Source organism: Dendropsophus ebraccatus, chromosome 3 (genome assembly GCF_027789765.1).
Source record: "Dendropsophus ebraccatus isolate aDenEbr1 chromosome 3, aDenEbr1.pat, whole genome shotgun sequence".
NCBI classification, from domain to species: domain Eukaryota; kingdom Metazoa; phylum Chordata; class Amphibia; order Anura; family Hylidae; genus Dendropsophus; species Dendropsophus ebraccatus.
Genome location: NC_091456.1, coordinates 50,973,670 through 50,998,510, shown reverse-complemented (window position 1 = coordinate 50,998,510; position 24,841 = coordinate 50,973,670). Strand labels below are relative to the sequence as shown.

The window sequence follows — 24,841 nt, the reverse complement described above, 5'->3', positions numbered from 1 at the left end:
GGAAATGAACGAGCACCTTGTACAAAAGTAGAGGACTACTTTAAGGCTGTGAAGCTCATATTTTAAAACTCACAGTGAAACTACAGTGCCTTGAAAAAGTATTTATACCTCTGAAACATTTCCACACAAAACAGCAAGTAATTGGGGAGTCTAAAGAAAATTATACATAATTTCTAAGTAAAATAAAAAATCAGATGTCTTTTATGCATGCATGCTTGTATTTAGCCCGCTGTATTCTGATGCCCCTAAATAAAATCCAATCACTTTCAGGAGTCGACATGTGAGAGAAAAGAGTACTGCAGCAACTCACCTTTCAACTCAACTCTTCTTCAAACCATTCTTTATTGAAAACGATTTTTTTGAAAACCATGTATCATATAGCAATTACTTGCTATATTGTGTTGCCCTGTCACGTAAAATCCAAAACACATACATTTAAATTTGTGCGTATAACATGAAAAAGGGGAAGAGTTCAAGGAGTATGAATACTTTTCAAGGCACTGTATGTACAGTATACATTTGTACATGGACATTGACATTGGACATGTTGCTTTGCACTAAAAGTGGCAGGAAGAAGGGAATTATAAACTAAATACACCTCATCTTCTTTCTGTGATTATCCACAACCAAGTCCTTAGTTAAAGGGGTACTCCGGGCCGGGGGGTATTTTGAAGGATCCCCGGAGAGGGGGTGGAAATTAAAGCTGGAGGTCACTTACCTCCCCCGTTCCAGCACCGGTGCCCGGTACTCCCGTCCCGCGGCTGCTTCCTGGTCAGAGCTGCCGCATGAAACGTGACCTCTCAAGGCAGCTCTGCCATTCAGCGGCCGAGGCGGGTCTCATGCGGCAGCTCTGACCAGGAAGCGGGCGCGGGACGGGAGTACCGGGCGGCGCGATCCGGGCACCAGCGCTGGAACGGTGGAGGTAAGTGACCTCTGGCTTCAATTTCCACCCCCTCCCTGGCGATCCTCCAAAATACCCCCAGCCCGGAGTACCCATTTAAACAAGACCAAAAGAGGCTGAAAATCTATCACCCAAATATATTATGCTTGACTGATATATTGGTATTGATATAGTAAGTGCAATCATTTGCAAAAAGCCAGATTATGACATATGTTGTGCAAAAAAAGTCACTTACTTTGGAAGCAGAATAGATGGCATAAAGTGGGCAAGGAAAGCTACCAAAAGCAGAGGAAATATTCAGAACAATACCTTGTCTCCTAAAAATAAAAAGAACAAACAATATATAATAATGATATATCATTTACAGATTGAAATAAGATAAGTTATATTTTCTGTAAAAAGTTAAATTTCACAGCACACAGAAATCCGTTTTCACCCCAAACCCCTGCAAGGAGGTATAAACTTTACCACAATGTAATCTTAGGCCAGGGGTCCCTACGACTCTGCACCCCACTTTAGCTAGCTTCAGACAGGTTATGGTCTTATGATATGTGGCACATAGTTGTCCAGATGTGTCAATCGGCCTGAAACCAAAACTGTCTGGATTTGCTCACAGCCACCAATCACAGCTCAGCTTTCATATGTTACCAAGCTCTGGTAAAATAAAACCTGAGCTGTGATTCCATGCTATGGGCTAAACAGACAGTTTGTGGTCCTGGCAGATTGATAAATTTGGGCCATTGTAATTACATTATCCATGTACACAGACTGCAAACTATATGTGTTGGAGTTTGCCAATTTTATTGTGATTACCTGCTTTGTAAGCATTGTAAACTATTACAATATGACAGGCATTACCTTTGCGCCATCTGCTTCAGTACTAGTCTTGTCATCTAGACACAGAAACATACTATTTAGTGCATTCAAAAAAAAAAAAAATTATATATATATATATATATATATATATATATATATATATATTTATATAAATATATATATATTGTCACAGTACAAATTTAAACTTAGTAGTCTACTGGTGCTTTTGTAGACTTTCATGTAGTGAGCAACACACAAGCCATCTTGTGGCCCCATTACACCAAGCGATTATCAGCCATATTCGACCGATTATCATCCGTTATGGCTGATAATTGCTTGGTGTAATCGCTGCTGTTAAAAGGCAACAATCAGCTGACATGCACAATGTCAAGTGATTCTTGTCTTTCAACATCTTGAAAAATTTGGGAATGATAATGATGGTCTGCTGCTATGAGCTATTTATTAGTGTCTGAAGTAGAAAACCCCTTTGATTGTTATCAGTAAACATATTCATTAGTAATTATTTTTGTTTTTTGATATTCACTATAGTCCAGAGCTGCATTGCCGATGTATGAGGCAACAGAGCGGAAGTTACACAGCATACCTTGCTGGCTCCATACCTGCTCAACATCTGCACATAACTCGCTCTAGTTATTGCCATTCAGGAAAAAGTTATCTTTAAAACAGACACAGTACAGTAATCTAATGTACAACCAATTCTACCCATATTAATGTGGCCATAGAGTAATGGTTGAACAGGCATTGAAAAAACATTTGTCTGGTTAAAGGGATTATCCAGTGCTACAAAAACATGACCACTTTCCCCCTAGTGTTGTCTCCAGTTTGGGTGGGGTTTTGAAACTCAGTTATATTGAAGTAAATGGAGCTTAAAGGACAACTCCCACGGGACCCCCCCCCCCAAAAAAAAAAAACACACACACACACACAGACACCATACTCACCATCCCTTCGGTGACGATCGCCACTCCATTCGCCCACCGTCTGCCTCTCCGTCGCCACCGTCCGCCGTCCAGCGATGTCTCAGCCAATCAGGGCTGAGCAAGCTGGAAGCCATGTGATGCGCTCCAGCCAATGAAAAGGCTGCTGGTGCGCATGTGCACCAGCAGCCTTTTCCGTCCCATTCACTCTCTATGAAGACGCCGAGGAGGAAGAAGACCCGGACCGCCCCCCGGCTCTGACGTCGTCGTCACCAGATGCCGCCCGGGAGAAGAGGACCGTGACGATCATAATAGGTAATGTATACATTCATTAACTTCCGGGGGGGGGGGGGGGGGGGGGTCAGACCGGTTATTTAACCACATTACGAAGTTATATAACTTTGTAATGTGTGTTAAATAAGCTTAAACATTTTTCCGTGGGAGTTGTCCTTTAATTGCAAACCGCACCTGAACTGGAGACAACAGTAGGGGGAAAAGTGGCCATGTTTTTGTAGCGCTGGATAACCCCTTTAATGATCTTTTTGCCAATTCATGCATCCACATTTTAGCCCATACTGGCCATCCTAGTCATTCAGACAGGTCAATTACACTGCACAAAGGACAATTATTTTCTGAGAATGCTCATTGACTGTAAGATCTTTTGTAAAGTGCAACAACCAGACAAACACACAATCATTTCGGCAGAATTTAGCTGCTGTCATCAGCTTTAATCTATCGGTGTGTATGGGTGTGAAGAGCTTGTCCATAAAATGTTGTGTTTCATAAATCATGTGCTTCAATGATTGCGCTTTGAATTATACAATTTGTAAAGCAAGAAATTACACAAAAATTTTTAAAAAACACACTTCCTAAAAAAAAAGCCTAAGAAAATCTAAACATCCACTTGGAGGAAAAATGCCCATGTATTGTGTTCTATATTTCCCTACTGATCTTTAGCCAACATGCAATAAACATGGAGAAAAACATGGGGCTTTCCTCCCAAAAGAAAATTATAAAAAAAAACAGCCACACATAGCTTTGTGTGAAACTTTTCTAAAGAGGTAGTTCTGTTTTTTTCAAAGGGCTTGGAAGTCATTAGTGAGTCCACCTTGTCTTGCCAGGAACTGTAGACTATAGACTGGTCACCCTCGAGAAAACACTAGTATAAACTTTATATATTTTAATGGACCTAAAAGGGGCATCCTTTCGAAACTGCTGATAAGCTGCAGAAGATATTTACCTGATGGGAGCAGAGCTGGTACTGAATCCTCTCTTCTCTCCTGCAGTTTGTAGATAGCCCCTAATTGCCCCTCTGCTCTTGTGCCGCTCACAGGACCATAGGAGGGGCTTTGGAGCATGTGGGGCGTCGCTGGTATGAATATGCATAGTGGGTGGCGGAGAGAGCCCTCGGTCCGCCCAGCACGCTCCCTTCCATGCTGCTCAGTAAGCAGCACAGCAGGGGGCGTGCTAGGCATCGGGCAGGGGGTTGCTCTGGGCTGCACAACATGCATATTCATATATGCATAGTGAGCGGCATGGGAGGGGTCGGACTGGGTGGGCCAAGCTGGTGCTCAGCACTTAAAGGGGTTGTCCGGCGATAAAAAATTATTCACAGAATAACACACATTACAAAGTTATACAACTTTGTAATGTATGTTATGTCTGTGAATGGCCCCCTTCCCCGTGTCCCACCACCCCCACCCGTGTACCCGGAAGTGTGGTGCGCTATACATTACCTGTCGCATGCCGACCACGGTCTCCGATCGTCAGCAGTGACGTCTTCTTCGGAAGGCCAGCGGATCTTCCCGAGTGCCGGCCGCCCTCTGCAGCGTCATCCGAAGCTCAGCCGCGATTGGCTGAGCATAACTGTGCTCAGCCAATCGCGGCTGAGCAGCTGATGACGTGGCCGCGTCATCAGCCGCTCAGCCGCGATTGGCTGAGCACAGTTATGAAGTTATGAAGAAGACGTCACTGCTGACGATCGGAGACCGTGGACGACACGATATGCGGTGAGTATAATGCACCACACTTCCGGGTCTAGCGTGGGTGGGGGGAAACACGGGGAAGGGGGCCATTCACAGACATAACATACATTACAAAGTTGTATAGCTTTGTAATGTGTGTTATTCTGTGAATAATTTTTTATCGCCGGACAACCCCTTTAAGAGTGATGCCCCAAATGCTCCTAAGCCCTTATTTGGCATAGGGGCAATTAGGGTCTATCTACAGACTGCAGAGGAGAATAGAGGGTTCAGTACCAGCCCTGCTCTCATCAGGTAAATATCTTCTGCGGCATATCAGCAGGTTCATTGGGCTAAACCTGCTGATTGTGCCGCTTTAAAGGGCATTCCCATACAAACTTGTTCCCCCTAGCCAAAGGACATAAGATGGACACCCAATTCACTATGAACTCCATTCCTTCCAGAGAGCGTGCTCTCCATTTTCAGGATAGGTAGGAGTCCAAGTGGTTATACCCACACTAATCAGCATGTTATGAATGGGGGCCAGAACTATTTTAAGATCAGTTGCAAACATGGATATTTGTGGGATTTCAGCTCAAAATCCATTGTACATCATGGCAGCCAACCAAAGTTAACTGTCTTTACTCAAACAGCATTGTTTCCCTCTATGTAATGTTTTTACATTTAACTCTCGACTAATTCAACTAGACTACCATAACTATATTACCATAATCCATGTTCTCTTCTGGGAATTTAACCAAAGCACAAAAATGTTAATGGTTGGGGAGAAAGTCATTGATTTGCCACTTTTGGCTGGTAAGAACACACACAGTTTTAGACTAAATCTATGAATATGCATAGGAAATTTGCCAACATACTTTTGTGCGGCATCAGACAAGAAGTAAAACCAAAGCAATCTGTAGTAAGGAAACATTAAAATGTTGTGTGGAAAGCTGCCCAGCAATCTGATAACTTCAGGTCAGCAAGACCTTATTTGATTGATATGTAATCCACTGTTTTAACCCAAAACTATTTAACTTGGATAAATGACATCTAGTTCCTTAGAACATTTGCATAAAAAATAGTTAGGAGATTTGCTTAAAGGAGAACTTTCAGCAGGTTAGATGAATCTAACCTGCTGATAGATCCCTATTGGGCACAGGATGCTGAGGATGAAGGTATGTCTCTTACCATCCTCCTTGGCACCGATCCTGTGCAGTTTCTAGTGTAATCCTCTAATGATTATCAGTGGAACAGGCCAGCTACAAGACACTACAAACGGGAATGCACAGGAATGTACCTTCATCCTCAGCACCCTGTGTACAATAGGGAGCTATCAGCAAGTTAGATTCATCCTACCTGCTGATGGTTCCCCTTTAACATCAAGAAGAGTAAAGACTTTAAGGGAATGTCTGATGTATTTTAATTTTATTTTAATTAAAAAGTAAACAGAGAAATAATACCCTTTTGTAAAGTATCTATTCTTTTTGCAAGAGTTCCCTCTTTTGGAGATGAGCAAATTTACAGTAATAATGAAGCAAAGAGCTTTGTTATCTCTGCAATCCGCTCATCAGCCTGCTTCTATTTAACTCACTGCCACTTCATGCTGCTCCTCCCTGGGTGCTTGGAAAAGATGGATCCAGTCCTCTTAAACTTCTCCCAGTTTCCTAGGATTGGATCCAGCTTTTCTTAGCACCCGGAGAGGAGCGTCACAAAGTAAATTCGCTCATCTCTACTAGAGAAGCATACCTTTCTACTTTCTTTGTACTTTCTTACAAGTAACATGTATGATCCCTGACCACCACTTTTTCTATAGGGTATAGACCGGCATTTCATATGTAAAATGCACTGCTAAAGGACGGGGCATCTAAGAAGCCCAGAGACACAAACATATTAGGCAGTCACCAGCTGGGTGTATATCACCTAAAAGTCCCACCAAGGGTTGCACATTCCCATCATGGTCATTCCTGTAAGCTGAGAACAGCAGAGAATGGAGGAGAGAGCAAGAAGAGGAGTGAGGGCGGGTGGAGTAGAGGTGCACCATGACTATTAGTCACTATCATGTTGTATACAGAGTCCTATGTCCAGAGCATTAAATGGGTAGTGCGGCACTAAACAGTTATTCACAAAATAACACACATTGCAAAGTTATACAACTTTGTAATGTATGTTATGTATGTGAATGGCCCCCTTTCCCATGTTTCCCCCCACCCACGCCAGACCCGGAAGTGTCATGCACTATACTCACCTGATCCATGTCGACCCCCGTCTTGGGACAATGATGTCATCTTCAGGCGCCCGGCCAAACCGCTCCATCCGTCCCTTGTGCCGGCCCCCCTCTGCCGTGTCATAACTGTGCTCAGCCGCGATTGGCTGACCACAGTTATGCTCAGCCAATCGCGGCTGAGCAGCTGATGACATGTTATTTTGTGAATAATTGTTTAGCCCCACACTACCCCTTTAACATGAAAATGTGGTTAAGATAACCGTATTGATAACCTATAAGACAACCGTATTGATAAGCACCGTACAGATGGTTACTGTAAGCAGTGTGTGATACCACAAGGCGCCAGTCCAGGCTGTGAAGGTATAAATCCTCCTTAAATCACAAAAGGAAATGTTTTCTATAAACTCACAAATCTTGTTGTAACATATATATAAAATGAAATATAGTCTGGCTCTCCCAAAATATACATTATATATCACTATATCTTCCTAACATCCAATTCCTGACCCTCCTCAGCTGCCAATGTGCACATCTCATCACATCACACTTGTGTAATGTGATCCCTGACCACCACTTTGCCTATAGGGTTAATGCCGCTGTTAGAGGACCTCTTTGCTTAGCCTAGAACAGGAAACTCTGTACAGAAACATAACTAGAATTTTTATGTAGGTGCAGTGTTTCCCTTTACTGAATACTGCAACTCTAATCTTTCATGCAGTTTTTTTGCATATTTTGTCCCTTGAAGGGATGTGTAAGTGAAAAAATTATTTATTTAAACATTTTCGAAGATCCCGACATCATAATAAATGATGAAGCTGGGAGCTACAAAACTGTTTAAATATTAACATTACTGTACTGACCTGCTGTTTGAGTACAGTAGCATGAATATTTAAACAGCACCTGAGCTTGATCAAGCACCCCAATGCTAGATCAAGCAGTCTGCTCAACAGAGCATGCTCGCTCAACACTAATCCTGAGTCTTCTTGGATGCACCACCCCCTAGACACTAGGATTAATTGAGTCCGTACTGTATTTTGTGCTATAGGGCCCCCTGCCAGAGGCATACAGGACAATTACCAGTATGATCACCAGATCTGAATTTAACACAGAATCTTTGTTACATGATGAAATAGGAAATTTGTAGCATAAATAGCCTTAACTCTCTAATGTTATGATATCATACCCAGTACTAGAGAAGTAGACCTTGTAATGACAAATTATATGTATAATCTTTTTACTTTCTTACATGTAACAATAATATTTAATTAATGCTAGGCCTTAAAGATAGAAATATGTCAAAAGGTTTTGATCAGTTAGATCCCTACTGATCACTAGCAAACTGGCGCAAACTTAAAAAAAAAAACATATTTTTTTGCGCAAGGAACCATCATGCACAAAAACAGTTTGCACCAAAAAAGTTTGCACCTTGGGCGCCATATAGGCAGAGAGAAGGCGGTAGGGGGCACAGCCTTGCGAATGGCGAGGAGTGTTCTCCCATGTACAAAATGTATCAATTATTGCTCCCCGATCAGCCAAAAAACAGGATAAAAATGTAAGCTAGTTTCAAGCTGGAGTAGATTTTTTCGCCTGTTGCGCAGCAGGCTTTACTACACTGGATTTAGCAAGAGGCATGTGCCTACATGTGAAATTAGCTGTACTTAAAAAAAAAGCTCACATTGATAACTGTGCCCCTTAGTTAGCATTTTATTAACAAACTTTATAGATGCAAGAATAAAAAAAAAAAATAGTTCATATTATTCGTACATACCTTAATAACAGAGACGACATTGCAATTAATGAGATTCTACATGGGAGACAGAAAAGCACAGTAACATAGTGTAATTTTGTTCTCAGGTGATCTGCCATTCCTTTCCTGTACTGAAGATAAAGAGTATCTATCATTTACATTTTAACAGGTGAACCGATGCAACATTAAATAAGCTTGTCTGAAACACTTGAGAGCCTACTCACAGACTGGGCTATCAATAGTTGATGAGCGAAGTGGCAGCGGTGTGGTAGCGAAGTGGTAGCGGTGGCACTGGTATACTGCAACCTTGGCTCCTATTTACTTCAATAGGCCACAGTATATTGGTGCTGCCGCTACACAGGGAACAAATGCTTCTGACTCCGTTCTCACTAAACAGCTGATCAGCGGGGGTGTCGGGAGTTGGCACGCCTTCTGTTAGACTATTAGATATTATATAGCCTATTCTGTAAGGAAATCCTTATTTTTTATCTTTGTACTCACCTGAATTTCCCTGCAGTAAACTTGAAAACTGACCATGTGTTGCATGTTGATGACATGGCTTAAAGTCTTGCTGTACTTTTTGCTGAGCTTATGCATCCTAGTAATTCATTACCATGCAGCACACAGACTGTTTGCATAGTTACTGAGGAGGAAAAGGATAAAAATCAAAGATTGGAATTTTTTCACATGACCAGTTTATGGCTACGTTTACATATTTAGGCTATGTTCACACGACGTATGAGACCGGCCGTTCCGTGACCCCGGCCGGGTCACGGAACGTCCGGTCTCTGGCCGGATCATCTCTCGATCTTTCCGGCCGAAGAGCTCTGATGCTGGAGCCGCTCGCTTCACTGTGTGAACTGACAGGGCTTTCTGGGGCCGGAATTCACTGAATTCCGGCCACAGAAAACTGACATGTCAGTTATTTGCGCCCCCCGTATGGGATCCCAGCCGGAGCGTATACGGTGTGTATACACTCCGGCCGGGATCCCATTGAAAGTAAGGCATTGTTCCACCACACCAAAAGTACGGCTGTTGTTGCCATCGGCAAAAACGGCCGTACTTTTACGTAGTGTGAACATAGCCTTAAAGGGGTTATCCAGCGCTACAAAAACATGGCCACTTTCTTCCAGAGACAGCCCCACTTTTGTCTCCAGCTTGCTTGGGGTTTTGCTGCTCAGTTCCATTGAAGTGAATGGAGCTTAATTGCAAACCGCACCTGAACTAGAGACAAGAGTCGTGTTGTCTCTGAAAGAAAGTGGCCTTGTTTGTGTAGCACTGGATAACCCCTTTAAAATGACATCCGTCATTTTGCTGTTTGGCCGCCCGTCGGTGCAGTGACTGCTGTTGGTACATTATTCTAGTTTGGGTTACTAATTGGCTTTTGGCTGTGTCTAATTGAATTGAAAAGGAGAAAGGACAGTGAAAAAAGAAAAACTGCGTGAGAACAACAAAAAAATTAAGCTCACTGTTTGGAATAAACGTTCGAAAATAATTGACATGATCATTAATTTGACATCCATGCATCCGTCATTTTATATACTGTGTTCATTCGACGTCCGTTGTTCCATTGACCAGTGCATTGCATTGAAGTGACAAACTCTCTTCAACTGTAGGATCACAGTAAAGAGCAACCAACAGTATACTGAAATCTCTTATGTCAATGAATTGTAAGAATTTTATTGAATAATTCAAACATGGTACAAAAAAAAGAAAAAGATAGGCTATGTTCACACAACATTTTTTCAGCTCCGCGTAAAATGATGTCCGTCATTTTGAGTCTAAAATAACGGACGTCATTTAGTTGTCTGGCCTCCCCTTAGTGCAATGACTGGTGTTTGTACAGTATTCTAGTTTGAGGTTACTAATTGCCCTTTGGCTGCGGCCTAATTGAAAAATCTATTGAATTTAATAGTAAAAACTGAGTAAGAACGGTGACAAAAGAAAAACTGCATGTGAACAAATAATAAAAAACGCCCGCTGTTTGCAAAAAACGTCTGAAAATAATGATCATGTGCATTGTGTGCATTGGACGTCTGTCTTCCCATTGACTTCAATGCATTGCCATTGCAGTAACTTAAATCGCGGCAATGTTATTTTAAATATCAAAATCTGCTGCCTATGCTCTATTTTTGACATAGTGTGAACATAGCCAAAAAAAGAAAATCTTTAAATTACTTAATTTAAGACTAAGGTTATAGCGATCAATTCTGCTAGTTTCTAATTTAGTTTGCGATTGAATTGTTGACAATTTTTATCATCTGTGCTTGCTTTGCCGAATTTAATCACAGGCTTATCCTAATCACATTTAACTGATATGGGTTCATGAATGCTTTAAAAAAAAAGTGAGCAGCATATTATCAGGTCAGGGTAACATCAATGCTTTTTGGTCCTAAATTTAGCCCCTTCATCAGGCACTGACAAAGTTCCATGTCTAGTTGGAGTGGCCAGTCCTTTGTGACTGCTCAGCTATAGCTATCAACCAGCCAAGTGACGCTGATAGCAGAAGATCAGTGAGAAATGAAAGACAACATGGAGACTGCACAGATGGAGGAAAAGAGCTGCTATGCTTGTTAGTGGGGAAAAAATTTGGTCTTGGGTCTTTTGATGTAGGCATTTTATAAAACTTTATAAAAGTTGTCTTTGCAAATAGTAGTGATTATTCAAATGTGGAAAAATGGGGTGTAATTGTAATTTAGGGAATACCCTTTGAAATACTGTACCTCATCATTGTCTGGGACAGCAAGAAAACTGCAAGGATCAGGACTATGCAGCATTCCAACATTATTAACTAAAGGAACAAAAAAGGTACATGCTTAATAGATTATACAAATAATAGCTTACAAATCTAATTACTACAATATTTCAGTATTGAGCTGCAAAAAAACTAAAGTATGTGTGGCCTATTGTTACATTTCCCTTACATTCTGTTAGTGGCATGAATAGTGGGCATTTCTCGGCCCTGTGGACTGATAGGACAGACATAACCTTTAATGAACAGGCCATACTGTAAGAGGACTGCCTGAACTTCACCCTCTTGTGTTTTTTGCTACAGTTTGTCTCTTCTAAGAAAAGTACAGCTTACTTTCTATATCTTAAAGCGGAGTCCCAGATCCCTAATGGCTAAGCTGCCTGGAGACGTCACATCTCGTGAGGCAGCTCAGACTAGGATGCGGGCGTGGGACGGGGGGGACCCGACGCTGGAACTGGGGAGGTAAGTGACCTCCGGGATCCACAACCACCCCCTCCCTGGCCATATCTGAAAAATACGTCCGGGCTAAAGAACCCAATTATTGTCAACAAGCTTTCCTAGAAATGCTCATTCAGACGATAATTGGCCGGTGTAATGGTGCGTTTACACAGACAGATTTATCTGACAGATCTTTGAAGCCAAAACCAGGAACAGACTATAAACAGGGATCAGGTCATAAAGGAAAGACTGGGATCTATCCTCTATTCAAATCCATTGCTGGCTTTGGCTTCCAAAATCTGTCAGATAAATCTTTCTGTGTAAACGCACCCTAAAGGCCCGATTACACGGAACGATTATCGGCCGTTACAGAGGATTATCGTTCCGTGTAACATGTTTAAAGACAAACAACTCATTCAGCAACAATCTGCTGCTGTTACTCCTTGGAATAGCGATCCCCTGGGCATCTCCCTAATAGCTCCCGCAGCCTTCCCTGTACTCGCCCGCTCACTGCCGCCACGCGTAAAAGAGGCAGCAGCGGGCGGGCGGGGAACAAGGAGCAAACGAGCGCTGACAGTGCTCGTTTGCTTCTCTAGTGCCAGTACCTACTCGTTGGCTGATTGGATCTTTTAAACGGTTGTAAAAAATCTCTGCACATCTCTCAGTGTAAACAAGGGATGTATAGCCAGTAACAATAAATGTTAATGGCTGCACAAATGATACAGCGATCGTTCATGCGGCCTGGACACACAATTAATAGCACCCTGTGAAGTAACTGCAAACGAGTGCCTATCTTGCTGATTTGCACTCGCCTGCACCTGTGGATGGCCAAAAATTGTTAAACGTACAAAGGCCATTAAACTGTTCAAATGAGTGCTGTTTACATTACGCAACTTTCAGCTGTAATCTCTGTTATCACCTTTAAGTGATACAGGAAGTTTAATTAAGTTTGTTTGCTGGCCTCCGAGCCTCTGTGTTGGCCATCTTGGCTCTTAACTTGTTTGTTTGTATACCCAATGAGGAAGATTTATCAAATATGGTGTAAAGTGAAACTGGCTCAGTTGCCCCTAGCAACCAATCAGATTCCACCTTTCATTCCTCACAGACTGTTTGGAAAATGAAAAGTGAAATCTGATTGGTTGCTAGGGGCAACTGAGCCAGTTTCACTTTACACCATGTTTGATAAATCTCCCCCAATGTCTTTTTTGTGTGCCGCTTTTTCAGCTGATACATCTTTTGGTGTGTCACAGTGTTTCTGCCTCTTTAGAAGCTTCAGTTTTTGTATTATATGCAGTTTAACATTGTGTATGTGGCTCTGGAAGTCAAAGGGTTAGCTGAGCTCCTGGCCCTGGGTGGTTTCGAGAGTCCTGTAGAATTTGTAGTTTCTCACCAGGAAGCACTGTAATGCTGTGTTGCTTGTGGCTTACTGCTGCTACACCCTGTATGAGTCTTATGCTATCTGACTAAAAAAGTTAAGCAGGTATAAGCCTACTTAGTCCCTGTATGGGAGACTACCTCGTATCCAGGCTGTATACTTACAGAGAGCTTAGACAATGTTGTGCGTGCTATCTACTCTATTACAGCACATTAGTCATTATCTTTGAAATTATTTCCATTATTATATTTCTCTTTAAAGATTACCTTACTCCTAGCAATAATATCTGCTTAGAGAGTAACTGACCTTCATACTCCTGGCTCTATGGCTCCAAATTTTTTCCCAAGATGGAGCCTCTCAAGGCGACATCAGTTATCTCTAAACTCATCTGGGAAAAAAAATTCCTTTAGAAAATAAAGAAAACCTATTGGTTTCCTTTTGCGAGCCGAATAGAAACTTTAAAGCTCCCAAGACCTATATATCCTGTGGGTTAAACGATACTATGGCACTCTTCTACTCATCAGAATGCCTGAAACTTTGCTGCTCCATAAGCCCTATTAACCCTTTAAAGACAGAGCCAATTTCGATTTTTGCGTTTTCGTTTTTTCCTCCTTGTGCTTAGAAGGCCATATCACTTGCATTTTTCCACCTAGAAACCCACATGAGCCCTTATTTTTTGCGTCACTAATTGTACTTTGCAATGACAGGCTGAATTTTTGCATAAAGTTCACTGCGAAACAGGAAAAAAAATATGTGTGGTGAAATTGAAAAAAAAAAAACGCATTTTGTTTATTTGGGGGAAATGTGTTTTTACGCCATTCGCCCTGGGGTAAAACTGACTTGTTATATATGTTCCTCAAGTCGTTACAATTACAACGATATGTAACATGTATAACTTATATTGTATCTGATGGCCTGTAAAAAATTCAATCCATTGTTAACAAATATACGTCACTTAAAACCACTCCATTCCCAGACTTATAGCGCTTTTATCCTTTGGTCTATGGGGCTGTGTGAGGTGTCATTTTTTGCGCCATGATGTTTACTTTCTATCGGTACCTTGATTGCGCATATACGACTTTTTGATCGCTTTATATTACAATTTTTCTGGATTTGATGCGACCAAAAATGTGCAATTTTGCACTTTGGGATTTTTCTGCGCTGACGCCGTTTACCGTGCGAGATCAGGAATGTGATTAATTAATAGTTCGGGCGATTACGCACGCGGCGATAGCAAACATGTTTGTTTATTTATTTATTTATTTACTTTTATTTATAACCTGGGAAAAAGGGTTGGTGATTATTGGGGAGGGGACTTTTTTTTTTTACTTTAACACTTTAACACCCCTGGGGGACCTCTAGTATAAGTGCTTTGATCTCTCATAGAGATCTCTGCAGCATAGATGTGCTGCAGAGATCCATGAGATAGGCACTCGTTTACTTCCGGCTGCTGCAGCCGGAAGTAAACGAGTGCCGAGCCGGCGGGAACGGCGCCAACTTGGAGCGGTCCCCGGCCGGCTTCAGACAAGGAGATCGCTCCTCCGGCATAACGTCCTGGGGGAGCGATCTCCGCCACTAGACACCAGGGATAAGCTGAATCCGGTAATCGGATGCAGCTGTCATGTTTGACAGCTGCATCTGATTACTATATTAGCGGGCATGGCGATCGGACCGTGCCCGCTAATACCTGCGGTCTCGAGCTACAAGCGGCACCCGGGACCGCCGCGGTTCAGAGCGGGGTCGCCGCGCGGCCCCGCTCTGAACGCCCTTACCGTCAATAGGGCGTAAATATACGCCCTTTGACGTTAAGGGGTTAAACGGTAACGAGAGGGAGGATGCGAGCGCCGGCCTGTCAAGTCAAGGCTTGCTTGCTACTCGGGGGGCGCGGGGAGCTGTGGGGGGCTGCCCGGTTAATCACTAGATCAGTGCTTCTCAATTCCAGTCCTCAGGCCTCACCAACAGGTCATGTTTTGAGGAGTTCCTTTGTATTGCACAGGTGATATAAGTATACTCAGTGCATCAGGTAGTATCAAAGCTTTTTTTTTGTATGGGATATATTCAAAACATGACCTGTTGGTGAGGCCTGAGGACTGGAATTAAGAAGCACTGCACTAGATTGTCCGGGAAGACCATAGAAGATAGCGGCGGTCTGCTGCCACCAATCCTATTCCACGGAGCGACGGCAGCATATCGCTGCTATTGTGATGGTTGATTTTTCAACGTTGAAAATCAACAATAATTGCTTTGTGTAGTAGGGCCTTTAGAGCCCATTCTCCCAGGGCTCTTTCTATTTTCTAAAAAGGATGCTGGATGACCTCAGGGAGATCAACCAAAACACCGCAGAGACACCATCACATGTCTCAACGTCAGTGTATTATAGAACATTGCACCTTGGGAAATCAAATATGCAAAAGAACACTGCAGAGACACCATCACGTGTCTCGACGTCAGTGAACTAGCCAGACCTTCCTTCGGGAAGAAACTACCAAGCCAAGGAATGTCTCCAATTAAGTAAACCACCTAAGCAAGGTATCCATCCACAGACAGCTGTTTCGGGGGTTTTGCCCCTCATCAGTGTGGAGTAGGTTTCTGGCTAGTGGGAGCAATGACTAGTAAGTGCATGCAAAAGGACACTGGTTGACCTCAGGGAGATCAACCAAAACACTGCAGAGACACCATCACGTGTCGCAACGTCAGTGTATTCTAGAACATTGCCCCCTGGGAAATCAAATATGCAAAAGAACACTGCAGAGACACCATCACATGTCTCGACGTCAGTGAACTAGCCAGACCTTCCTCCGAAGACATTCTTTGGCTTGGTTGTTCCTTCCCAGAGGAAGGTCTGGCTAGTTCACTGACGTCGAGACACTTGATGTTGTCTCTGCAGTGTTCTTTTGCATCTTTTTTTTCTTGCTGACCACACTGTAGTTTCTATAGAATAGAATTGTTGCTCAGCCTCATGGTATACACCTTCAAAATATCTGCTCATCCTAAAGGTTCACATACTTTTGCCACTAACACATATGTGATATCGGATCACTTTCCTCCATAAATAATTTTAAAAGTCTAATATTGTTATTTGTTTTATTTGGTTCTTGTTATCCTTTTTTGTGGAAATCTACTGTAGTTGTAGGTAAAGATTATGCAGAAATATAAAAAGTTTGAATGGTTCACAAACCTTTAAAGCAACTCTGTACCTACAATCTGCCCCCCCCCCCCCCCCTCCTTAACCACTTGTACCTTCGGATAGCTGCTTTTAATCCAAAATCTGTCCTGCGGTCCGTTCGGCAGGTGATGCAGTTCATGTCCTAAAAAACATTTTTTTAAATTGAAGCCCTGTGTCAAACTAGTGTGGCCTAGAGTGTCTATGCCCTAAGATTGCAACGCCCCTCTGTCCCTCCTCCCTGCCCTCCTCATCACTATGAATGCCCCAGGCAGGATTTTTCCTATTCATCAGCTGTCTGCACACAGCACAGGTGCCTTAACAATCCAGCTCTTGTGCAGTGTTCACACAGATGATGAATAGAAGAAATTGTTTTAGGGGCGTTCCTAATGATAAAGAGGGTGGGGAGGAGGGACGGAGGGGTGTCACAATCCTAGCCCATGGGAACTCTAGGCCATGCCAATTTGACACAGGGCTGCAAGTTTCAAAGTTGTTTTTAGGACAATAACTGCATCACCTGCCTAATGGACCACAGGACAGATCTTGGATTAAAAGCAGCTATCTGAAGGTACAAGGCATCAGGGAGGTCAGATTGTGGGTACAGAGTCGCTTTAAGCATCACTGTATATCACAAACTGGCAGCCTTTGTATGAGACCTAATAAAAATAATATCCAAATCCTCTTCAGCATTCTCCTACATATCAAAAGTTTAACAAACTGTAAAACTAATACTAACTTTATTCGTATCATCAACAAAATCCATGTTGTTGAAAATGAAATAATCCCATAAATTTTGTACTCAAGGAAAACAAATGGGATACAATCTATAGGCTGGATGAGTAAGGGCCCTATTCCACCGGATGATTATCATTCGCATAATCGTTAACTATTAACAATCTCAAACGACCGCAATTGCGAAAGACCTGAAAACGTTCACTCATTTCCATGGAACGATAATCGTTACTTATGATCGTATTTTCGACCCCAGCAAAGTCTTGAAATTACATGAAAACGTTGTGATGACCACAGAAAATCTGTATAAAATACTCAGTCCCTTTTTTTTCATGCTTTTTGAAGTAACTATCATATGTTCAAAGTTTTCCCTTCCCCTCGTACCCTTTGAGGAAAACACCACCAAACTACAACAACGGGGATCCAGGCACAGGTCTGACTAATGGTAACCAGATGAATAATGTAAAACTATAAAAGTTTATTAAAAATACCCAGTCATATACCCTATTATATGACTCTTGAAAACCTATACCGTACTGATTCCTTTTTCAAGAGTCATATAACCTATTATATGACTCTTGAAAAAGGAACCGGTACGGTTTTGAAACGCGTTGGTTCTTTTTAATAAACTTTTATAGTTTTACTATTTTACTAGTTTATTTATCTGGTCACCATTAGTTGGACCTGCGCCTGGATTCCCGTTGTTGGAGTTTGGTGGTGTTTTCCGCATTATTCCCTTGGTGGAGTTTGGGAGTGGCTGTGGTTTGGACCATTTTCTTGCCCTGTGGTTTGGACGGGATATGTGATGGAGGCGTCCAATGGCGCTTCTGACACAAATGTTACTGTAGCCTTACTTACATACTAAAAGGTAGTATAACTATTTGTTAAAGGAGCATTTACTTTTTCACATAAATCATATAGATATTAGGGGGGCAATTTATCAAGAAGGTCGTACTCGTACACCAATCTTAAATAAAGCCCCACCTCAATGCAATCCGCAATTTACTCCACAAATATTTCTCCACATTATTAGATTACTATATCTTACCCAGAACTCCAATCTCCAGACCTTTAAGATTTTCTTCAATGTGTTCGTATATTTTATTTTTGGTGAAGTCGGCTTGTATGATTTTAACATTTCTTCCTGTAGTGAGCTCTGTTAAAAAGTAATAGTAGCAGGTTAACAGGAGCATTTTAGAAGTTCTTACTGCATATGGCCAACCGCAATGCAACTAGATTGTAATTGTACACTAACAAAAAATACCACAAATGTAGAAAGAATAATCTCGGCACTAACAGGAATGTCACACCAGCAATATCCTGGCACCTAGGTAGTATTACCACTACTGGACTGACATGCAGCCACTGGTGTTGTTCTATTTCTCAGTAAGTAGTAAGAAGTCTGTTCATAATGCACAAAAAATATACCAAGTGGCACTCACCAATTTGCTGCTTAAGAAAAAACTTTATTCCATGCGTTTAAAAGTGGAGCATGGACGCTGGCAAGACAAGGCTACAGCCGTTTCGTGCGCATGCACAGCGCGCTTCCTCTGGCCCTGACCAGTAGACTTAAGAAGGCTTTCTGCCAGCAATGCCCTTTAAACACCTATTTTCATTGTGCTCATTATGGTCACAAGACAAGAAAACCATAGTGGCAAAATTCCACTTAGTGTAGATAGGATGGCTAATACAAGATAACTGTTATATATTTAATTATTTCTTGCCATTTGTCTTCTTTATCTACTTGAACTCTACTCAATGGTTATGAATGATATTGAGTATGTTTATATTATTTTAATACAAGATAAGTTAAAAACAATTACCAATTTCCAAAGCAACCTTCTGCAATTTTTCAAGGGTTCGGCTGATCATCACAATATTCATGCCACGATTTGCCAGCTATAAAAGAAGTTGCAGATGCAAGCAAGTCGATTGGATGGCATTGTCCAAACAAATAAGGATAAAACTACAGTGTTTGTGAGGAGGCACCTCTGTAAATAGGGCTATGTGCTATTTTTTTTAAATTGTACAGTCTAAGGCTATGTTCACATTACGTGAACACCCGGCCGTTCCGTGACCCCGGTCGGGTCACGTAACGGCCGGTCTGTGCCCGGATCATCGCGGCCGCTTGCTTCACTGTGTGCACTGACAGGTCTTTCTGTGGCCGGAATTCACTGAATAACAATAATATAATATATATATATATATATATATATATATATATATATATATATATATATATATATCAGTAATCCTGTCGTAATTGAGAGCTGACTGATATTGCTTATTTTGTTACACGCACTGTAATTGGTTAATCATTAAATGTTGGAAGCAGGAAAAATAGGCAAGTATAAGAGTTAAAGTGACTTTGAAAAGGATCAAATTGTGAGTGCTAGATGACTGAATAAAACAATCTTCAAAATGGCAGATCTTGTGGTTGTCTTGTGGGGCATTCTTGGTATGCAGTGGTTAGCACCTACCAAGAGCAATTAAAGAAAAACCCGTCAGTCAGTGACATAGTCAGTCAGGAATGACCAAGGTTTACTGCACATGAGAAGTGAAGGCTAGCCCAAATGGTCCGCACCTACTGTAGTGCAAAATGCTGAAACTGTTAATGCTGATAGAAACTTTTAAAAGGAACCAATCACCACAATTGTTCTGATATTGTTCTCAGCTGCACCGTATAGATCTACTGTGCAGCTCACCTAGGCTACCAGCCGCATCTGCAGTGGTAGCTTTACACTGGGGAAAAAGTCATTTTATTCCACCACCAAAGCCAGGAAAGGGACAGGTCTCTTTGTCTGTCAATCATTCCTGCATAGCACGTTGACAGGCAGACAGCTCCCCTCCAAAAAGATGACTAGTTGTCTCCCTTCTTCCAGCCTAGCATGGCAGAATAGAACTACTTTTTACCTGATGTAAAGCTACCGCTGCAGACACGGCTGGTGGCCTCAGGGAGCTGCACAGTAGATCTATACTGTGCAGCTGGGAACCATATTAGCACTAGCACTCGTACGAACCCGAACCCTCGGTAATGATTCCCGCTGTCTGCCCGCTCCGTGGAGCCGGCGGATCCAGCGGGAGGACCGCCTGGAAAACTGGAATACAGCCATAGCCATAGGCTGTATCCCAGTTTTCCAGGCGTTACTCCCGCTGGATCCATGAAATGGGCAGACAGCGGGAATCTGCTGCTGAGCGTTCGGGTTCATATGAACCGCAATACAGAACCGATCATGATTTGGGGGGGGGGGGGGGGGAGACTCCTCTTACCTCAATTGCATATGCTTTACCGATACCATCTCCAGCCCCAGTCACAACTAGGAGAGAAACCAGATAGACCTTTTCATGGGAATGAATTCATTCTTAACAGCAGAGAATAATTTAATAGAAATTTACCCCTATATAAAGTTGCATATATGTTGTTAAAATGTAAAATGTCTACAGTTGCATACAATGTAAATATATTCAAAAACATCAATAATACTTTATTAATATTATATTTAGAATGCTTCAAGTACAATAATACACGCTTTTACATATTGTTGTTTGAAGCGATAACAATGCTATGTTTCAAATGTTTCCCAATACAGACATGTACGATGCCTTGCCTTCTCCTAAAAGTAAATTATGTGCACTTTTTATTGTGTGTTGTTACATAAGCTATCATATATTTCCACTCGAGCTGATATATATCCAAATGTATTCATCTTGACTGCTACGTGGTTACATTGAAAATGAAACAAATTACATCTATAAATCATAACAGGGCAGATATATCTGGGTCCTATTTTAGAATAAGAGAAAATACTAACAGTAGGGTAACATTATACAGCAATCTTGTCAGTATCAATAGTTTTAAGATTCACAATAAATCACCAACATGTGCACACCAGACAATGTTAGTATCTTCTGTGAGTATTGATGCAAGATGTTCTCCCTTGGATTGCTTGCGCTAAACCAAGACTCAACATTAAATTGTAAAATACATTGCAACAAACCATAACAATGCCAGGAACCACTGTGTTTTATTCACATTGTCCCTGGCATTGTGTTTATACATAGGAGCAGGTTACATTAAGAAGGGTCTAAGCCTTCCAGAAGATGTCTGCTCGTATCATTGGACATCCCATAAAAAGTTAAAAGGGGGGGGGGGGGAGAAAGCATCTATTACCACATCTATTAAGGATAGACTCACACACACACCGGATTCAGGCTGGACGTCCTGCTCGGACAATCAGTGAGCTGCCCCGCCGCAGCCACTGATTGTACAGAAGCCGGGAGCCCCCGAAGGAAGCCGGAGCCTGGAGCGGGTAATCAATGTACACTTTTTGGCAAAAAGGTATTTGGACAAGTGACTATTACACCTATATGAAGTTGTTGGGCATCCTATTCCAAAACCACAGGTGTTATTATAGTAATGCACCCCCTTTTCCAGCTATTATGGGAGTTTAAGACAATGAATGAGAGATATAAAGGAAGGACGCATTCTTCTCTATCCTGCTGGATCCATTTCTAGCTTTGGCTCAAAACTTTTATGGAAAAACTAGTGCAAGGACTCCTTAGCAATGATCTAGTACCTGTATGTAGGCTTCCATCCTGGTCTAGAGAGTTTCTTCAGCTAACATGTAATGTGTGACCCCCCAAATAGTGGGGAGAGGCAAGGGAGGATTCCAAACTAGGGGAATTGGAAGCAGGAAGAGCTCCACTCTAATCATGTGTTATTCTTTGTGGAAAACTTCTGCACACCTTTTACAACTTGAATCATAAAAATAAATAAATAAAAGTTCTTTTATGAGAAGAATAAATAGGAGCAATTGCTCCACATTAAATGGCATGTGTTATTCACAACAGACAATGTCATAGCAGGTTAATATAGTTCAAGATGTCCCATGTTTCTATAAGTGTATATTGACATTATTGATGAAACTGATTTATCAGGTATGGTTTGTGTTCTTCTTGACATGTAAGACAATACCTCTTATCTTAACTGCACATAAAACTATAAAGTATATCCATAAAGTCACTCGCCCAGAATTATAGGAAATGCTTTTATTCATCAGAAGCCTTATTATGTTTGTGCGTGGGCTGTGTCTGGCATTGAAATTCATTCACATTCATGTGAATGGGGCTGGACTGGAAAAATTGAAATATCTCATTGATAAGAGTGATGCTGTTTCCACAGTTTCCAGAAAATAAGCAGACTTCTTAACCATGGATGACCTTTATAGATAGTGCCTTGGTGTCTTCTCATGCCCACCACCAGCAATCGGAACAGCAAAGGTGTTGGTCAGAGAAAAGGAAATTATATTAAATTATTATGTTTCATATGTCCTTAATTATCCTTTAATAAAAAGAACAGATGAAGAGAGCTTCAAACACTGTGGAGTAATGTTGGGTGAATGCCAAGTACACCATTGCCCATTGGAGTCTATGGGACTAACGGAAACAGCCTTGAGTCTACAATGAAGAATACTGTGTGCATACCTCACCCCAACCTATTTAGGCCTTCTAATTCTTTAATGGCACTAAAAGATCAGAAAGAACCATGAATGACAGCCACAGATAAGAGTCCTTTATGCCATACCACAAATGGTTTAAAAGAGAAGTCTGGCCATTTTAATAATGTTACAGGCAACAGGGGAGTGTAACCAGTGTCATAGTGCTAAAGTCTAGTGGTGGTGACTTAGCAAACACTAATGTGTCTAATGACACTTGATAAAGAGACTGGACCGGTCTCGAAACGCGTTGTGTGGCTGGCATAATTCTTTTAATAAATTTTATGATATTTTATATCACTATTACCTCTTGGACCTGCGCCTGTTTTACCCGCCTTGGAGTGGAGGAGGATACTGACTGTCTTTAATCCCTGTGGGGATTAGTCGGGAGTGGCTGCGGTTCATTCACATGTTATCAGTAAGAGTTGTGCCTTACATCAGCACAACCTACTCAGGTGAGAGTTCTATGTGCTTACTTTCACCACTTCAGCCCTGTCTGAGTTACGCTATGGAGCGCTGTCTTATATTTTGTTTCTATTACTGAATACAGAGCAGCATGACCAGGCAGGGGCGTAGCTAGGATTGACAGGGCCCCATAGCAAAAAATTTCAAGGGACCCCCCTCCACTACGCACAACACAAAGCACTGTGTATAATTTATATATATATATATATATATATATATATATATATATCTGCTTTACTGCTGGTGCACTGATAACTCCTGACCTCCTAATTGATTGCCAGCTGGAGAACAGAGGTCAGAGGTTATCAGTGCAGTGAAGCAGAGATCTTTGTCTTCTCTTTGTTAACCCTTTTTTGTGTTGCAGCATGTAAGTAAACATTGGGTCACTTACACACTGCAGTACATAAGGGGTTAAGCAGAAGGAAATTTGCTCTTACCTTCTCCCCCAGGCCCCCCTCCTGCACAGACCCCATAGCAACTGCCTACTCTGCCTCTATGGTAGCTACGCCACTGTGACCAGGTGTTGACATGGATGGCTAAGGAAGATAGCTGTACTACTGGCTGCAAGAAGCAGTGGTATGGCCAGAGGGACAAGCGGGCCATAGCAAGTCGTCCCACAAGTGTTCCCTGCAATACCCCGATTTGTCTTTTGCAAACTGTGCCATGTCAAGATCAACAGAGGACCTACTACTAGGCTGACCACCATCAGCAAATCAGCATGTGCTGGCACATGTTTGCAAATCCACCAAATAGGATGAAAGTACCTGCCGGCCACACCACTACCTCCACCGCTTTGCATAAACGCCCCCCAAGTGGCTTAATTTTGGGACATGAGAGTATTTAATGCATCAATGCATGCTGCCCCTGCTGTGCCAGTTCCATTTCTGTGGTGTTTCCATCACTTTCTGAAGTTTTCAGATGCACTAGACACCCTACCCTATGCTGAATAGGAGGCGTCTGAAAACATGCTTGCGTCTCCTATTGACTTTAATGGGGTTCATAACTCGAATCCAGCACTCGAGCATTGGAAAGTTCTTGACTTGAGTAATAAGCATTCAAGGATTTTAGTACTTGCTCATCTCTACTTATGAAGGAATCGTATTTAAGAGTGATCAACTGGTCAGCATTTTGATCTCTCACCCCGATGATGGTGCTGGTGCATTTAAACATGCTGTTGGGAGGCTTCTTTATTTTAATCTGTGAGTGAGGTCCTTGTAGGCCATAGTTCAGTGGTCTGGACTCTCTGGACTATTTATTAAGCACAGGTTCCTCCAAACTACAATTTTTATTCCACGGGGGAACTGCAATTTTAATCTTTTCTTTTACTCTGACACCTATTTTATTGCTCTTCCTAAAAGATATATTTTAGGAGTTGTTTTTTTATATATAGCAAAGTCTTCTCCCCAGTGCTTCAGCTAAAGATGGGTGTGTGGTCCAAATAGCAATTCTGCTCTTACCCCTTTCCCCCCTCCCCTCCATTGGTCAGGATTTTTTAAGGACTGTTTTTTTTTTGTTTTGTTTTTTTAATTTAACATGCCCAATCTTTCTTTTCCATGACAAAATCTGTTACTGGGTGCAGACAACTTTTTCTAATATGGATGGGGGCCTTTATACATATGGTTCTGCTGTTTTACTATGGTCCTCTCTACTTTTGTATCTCTTCAAGATTCTCCAGTATTCTAACCTGATTAAGATGACTCTTTCTCCTCTTCAATCTCTATACTAATTCTTTCTATCAGAAAGCTCGACTGACAGGGACATTATCTGCATAGATTTTGTATGTTCTTTTTATGATTGCATGGGTTTCCCTCCACATTCCCCCCCCCCCCCC

The 24,841-nt window shown here is 41.9% G+C and overlaps 1 protein-coding gene across 1 annotated transcript in view; it reads right to left on the bottom strand.

Annotated features, from left to right (window-relative positions):
* Positions 1 to 24,841, bottom strand: part of HSD17B3 (hydroxysteroid 17-beta dehydrogenase 3) — a 45,058-nt gene that overhangs the window by 7,644 nt on the left and 12,573 nt on the right. Inside the window, exons 2-8 of the mRNA XM_069963478.1 lie at positions 20,321 to 20,367; positions 18,874 to 18,949; positions 18,099 to 18,206; positions 11,314 to 11,381; positions 8,612 to 8,647; positions 1,760 to 1,794; positions 1,137 to 1,218 (exon numbers count right to left, since the gene is read on the bottom strand). Coding sequence (XP_069819579.1) covers positions 1,137 to 1,218; positions 1,760 to 1,794; positions 8,612 to 8,647; positions 11,314 to 11,381; positions 18,099 to 18,206; positions 18,874 to 18,949; positions 20,321 to 20,367 — 452 coding nt within the window. The remainder of the gene's footprint in view (positions 1 to 1,136; positions 1,219 to 1,759; positions 1,795 to 8,611; positions 8,648 to 11,313; positions 11,382 to 18,098; positions 18,207 to 18,873; positions 18,950 to 20,320; positions 20,368 to 24,841) is intronic.